At 44.2% G+C, this 4,328-nt stretch overlaps 2 protein-coding genes across 2 annotated transcripts in view; one reads left to right on the top strand and one right to left on the bottom strand.

Annotated features, from left to right (window-relative positions):
- Positions 1 to 4,328, bottom strand: part of LOC118324290 (myosin-7-like) — a 165,683-nt gene that overhangs the window by 89,504 nt on the left and 71,851 nt on the right.
- The window catches only part of dcaf11 (ddb1 and cul4 associated factor 11), an 11,263-nt gene continuing 8,974 nt past the window's right edge, over positions 2,040 to 4,328 (top strand). Inside the window, exons 1-3 of the mRNA XM_035655388.1 lie at positions 2,040 to 2,310; positions 2,648 to 2,867; positions 3,795 to 3,922. Of these exons, the coding sequence (XP_035511281.1) occupies positions 2,662 to 2,867; positions 3,795 to 3,922 (334 nt within the window). The 5' untranslated portion in view covers positions 2,040 to 2,310; positions 2,648 to 2,661. The remainder of the gene's footprint in view (positions 2,311 to 2,647; positions 2,868 to 3,794; positions 3,923 to 4,328) is intronic.

Genomic DNA, 4,328 nt, shown 5'->3' with positions numbered 1-4,328 from the left:
TTACGTCTTACGCTCCTGCTGCGGGGTTCCAAAGCATACGCCCACAGCTCACCCCAAACACAGTAACTTAACAGAAGTACCATTGCAACTGCAGTGTCCTCATTTAAATCCTGTCCGGTGGCTCTATGTCGCTGAGCAGTGTGAGTGGTTGACTTCAGCCAGCCACAGCACTGTGTAAAGCCGCCACACACAGACCTCAGGCAGGGAGTTGCACAGAGGAAAGTGTCTCTGGAAGCTTCGGACAATAAAATAAACACTTACACAAGCAAAAGAGAAATGCACGACGCTGCATCGGGCTTCAGAATAAACTTTTTTTGGCAAAGCCCATGGACCTGTGAAGGAAATTCAAGGAACAATCGTTGCTAAAATGTGCGCCTCCAATCCGGATTCCCACTGAAGGCTATTTGAAGGTCTTCTTAAATGCTGTCCACCTACTTCAGTTTCAGCACAGGATTCCTTGGCAAATAGTGGCTGGAAGCGCCCGGCTTTGGTTTGCGTCCAAAAACAGCACGGTCTGATATATTTACAGCAACTCCACCAAAGCTCCACTGGAAATGCTTCCCCCCAAATACCTTTTTCTGGAAATGTCCACATTGACAATTAATATAAACGCTGAGCCATGATTGGCTTCCCCTTTTGTGATGTCACAAATAGTATCAATCTCCAGCTCCCAGGGAATATTAGGGGTCAAATGACCAAGGTTGAAAGGTCATGGACTTTAAACTTTCTTCTATCCATGACATGAAAATAACTACTATTTTTATAATTGTTTATTTTTCTGGCTTCAAGTGTTTTAAATACTTCCCCATAATCGTTGCTTTTGTTTACGTGTTCAGGCAGAGGACAGTTTCAGAAGTAGCATTCAAGCATCCAATCAGGGGAGCTTTGTCATGAAGATCCATGTCAGCTGGGCTGGATTAACCCACTATAGGGGCCTGGGGCTTTTGGGCAAAGACCCCCTGTTCCTCACCTCCTGTTCCCCCTGCTCGCTGTGTATTGTGTATCATCTCCATATACCAACTAAGTGCACACTGCAGACTGACATTATGTTCCAGAGAGACCCAGAACTGCCTCATACGGCCTTACTGCATATCCATTTGTTTCTGGTAATTACAAAAGAAAAAGTATGTAAGCATTAATTCCTCCGTGAGAGACTTGTAACAAAAGATGAGATACCACAGTCATGCATCGATCATCATCTTCAATTTCAGTCGGTGACCCCTCAATCACAGACTGAAAGTCAGAGCCAGGATGAGGTAATAATGCAGAGGGGGTGAGGGGGCGAGGGGGCGAGGGGGGGTATCATTATTTAAATGACTACAAACAAAGTGGCACACACTGAATGTAGGGCTCAGTAATCTGGTAATCCAGCCTGGCATGTGAGAGGAACTGTGTCTGATGAGTTCGTGAACACAGTGACCTCTTAAGTAAAGCGACGAGCAGGGCAGATGTTGTTTGTTGAACAAAACAAGAGAGCTATGCAACAAAACAAAACAACCTTTCCCATGAACCAAAAGGCTTACAGATGTGGGGTCCTCAGTGGCATATTTGAATCATTTAACCTAGAAATGTTGCTTTTAATTTGCTCCTAATGTGTTTTGGCTGTACAAGCTAGATTTGGTCTGATTCACTGGTTTCTACCTTGTTTCCTTCACTCTTTCTTTACTTAGTGTATTTGTTTTTATAATTCCTGTAAAGCCCTTTTTAACACTGGTTGTAGTTTCGTTTTTGTGAGGGACTGTGTTCATGTTGTTTAAATGTGCTACCCTGACTGTGTGTGTGTGTGTGTGTGTGTATATATATATATATATGTATATGGTGGTGTGTGTATATACTGTGTGTGTGTGTATATGTGTGTTGTTGTATGTATATATGTATATGTATATATGTGTATATATATATATATGTATATATATATATATATATATATATGTGTGTATATGTGTATATGTGTATATGTGTGTGTGTGAGAGTGTGTGTGTGTGAGTGTGTGAGACACGCTGCTATGTTGTGACCTGTGTGTGTTTGTCATTGATTTTCGGTCCAATCCGGCCACTGGAGCAGGCACGAGCGACGGCGGTGCTGATCACGTGACGGCGAAAGGGCAGGGGCACGCGCAGGGTTTTTTCTCACTTTTGTAAACAACATGGCGACTGACGGACTGGCCCTGCTAGCCTACTGAACCAAACACTGTGCTGTCAAACCCCACAGCTCCTCCTTCTTGTGCCAGAAGCGGGTTGTTCTGCGCTGAGTTGACACCGAGCCGACGAAGAGCTGGACTGAAGCCGAGAAGAGTTTGACAGTCCGACGGTAACGTTAAGTTGTTAGCATTTACAGCTAGTTAGCTCAACAAAACCATCCTCTGCTTCTCAGTCAGGAGGAGTTTCACGTACAGCACGGACGCGTTGGTCGGTTTATTTGCCGAGCACGTAACGTTAGGTTGTTAATGTGAAGAAGTGGAAGTACAATGTCCTGAAATAATCACTTAAACTGGTGTGCTAACTTAACGCAGCCATTGTTACCTAACTTCTGTTTCTACGTTTCCTCTCTGCTTATCAGTCAGCACACACCGCAGCTTGTGTTCCCCTCAACTCCCCCAGGTGAAAGGTGACACTGTCATTTAACCTGAAATGATTCTCCCTGCCAGGCCCTCTTCAGTCTATGGGCTCTCAGTCCAGTTCTGGGATGTCTGGTGGAAGGGGCTCTTCCAGTGGCAACCCAGCTGAGCAGTCAGAGACAGCAGAACCGAACCAGAGCAGCAGCAGCAGCCGGGGCCGCAGGACGGCTGACAGGCAGCAAGGAGACAGACAGTCGGCATCAGAAGAGGACGTAGACTTAGCTGAAGTGCTGGCTTACCTACTGAGGAGGTGAATTGGGAGATGTGAACACAAACACTAACACACATGTGTGTTTTGCACTTCTGGGTCCAGTTTGGTGTATTGCACAGAGATGTTCTGATACAGTTTTATTGCTGGACTTTGCACATCAGCCAATACCGAGTACCGATCCGATACACAATACATATATATTCATTCATAATTAACGATGAGCCTGTATGATCAAGGTAAAAAACCCTCACTTGCCACAGTCCTACTTCACTAAACCTGGTTTAAAAAAAAAAAAAAAAAAGGTCAACCATCTGCTAGGAAGTAGGGCCCCATTTTGGATTAGGGTTAATAAATGATGTGGAATCACATGTACTGGCTGATTATGGATACCACTCATTTCACATTAAAACTGCTATGGAGGTGACAGTTTATTAAGTACTCTTTAAATGGTACAACGTAGAGAGACAGCTTGCAGTGTTTTCACCTCTCTACCAAGGGCTCACATTACATTTCATTTCTGCCACAGCTATGTGGAGGTTGGGGATTTCCCTTCCCCATTCCAGGTTGATTGTAACGTAGTTAAAGTGGCTGGGAAAGTTCAGATTATTCCTAGCAACCACATCTGAAAAGAAAAACAGGTTTTTAGCACTTGACAGTGATAGGGGCCTCTAGTAATAACACAGCAGAGTAGTCAGAAGTGGAAAGTAGCAAGATCTGGGAGAGTAGAAATGAATAGGCAGCCCATCCGTTACCCTGGAGCGAGTCACTGATCCCCCCATCTGTTACAGTGTGCCTGCGCATTGGAAAAACATTATTTAAACTTATTAAGAACCTAGCTTTACCCACTGCCACAAGTGTCTCAACAACAATTCCTTTGAGGTAAATGCTTCACTGTAGAATTCATTTGATCATGTGTCTCCATCTGGATTTGTTGGTTGTTGAAGTGATGTGTGTGTGTGTGTGCAGGGGCCAGGTCAGACTGGTCCATGGCAGTGGAGCCACAGGGCTGCAGCTGGTCCAGTCGTACTCTGACTCTGATGAGGACAGTGACGGAGCCTGGGAGGGGCGGCTGGGGGACCGCTACAATCCACCAGGTAACGCCTCCTGACACTGTTACCGCACAGGCTTAAAGGAAGAAAACTATGTTGTATCTTGCGAGATATTAAAGATCCTCTTACCATCACTCCCCTGCTGAAACATTTCAACAGCTGTACATATTGGGAAGCTTATGAAGGTCTGTTAGAACTAAAGCTTTTACTTGCTGTACTGATTAACTGTGTGTTGGGACATTGTTTCTGGTGGTTTGTACTCTGCAGTTGGAATCTGATGAGTTGGATACATATATGCCAGTAATGTGTAAGATTTCAGTTAGATATGTATTTCCAGTACAGCTATTGTCTTGTATTCAATAGTATCTAAGGCTGCAAAATTGATTAATATATTATCAAAGAGTGCAATATGCAACTTTTGGATAAACGTAAAATATGTGACAAAATAGCA

Source organism: Morone saxatilis, unplaced genomic scaffold (genome assembly GCF_004916995.1).
Source record: "Morone saxatilis isolate NCDOM2014 unplaced genomic scaffold, NCSU_SB_2.0 Contig0, whole genome shotgun sequence".
In the NCBI taxonomy this organism is placed as follows: domain Eukaryota; kingdom Metazoa; phylum Chordata; class Actinopteri; family Moronidae; genus Morone; species Morone saxatilis.
The sequence above is the reverse complement of the archived record's forward strand: the minus strand, read 5'-3'. Positions and strand labels throughout refer to the sequence as shown.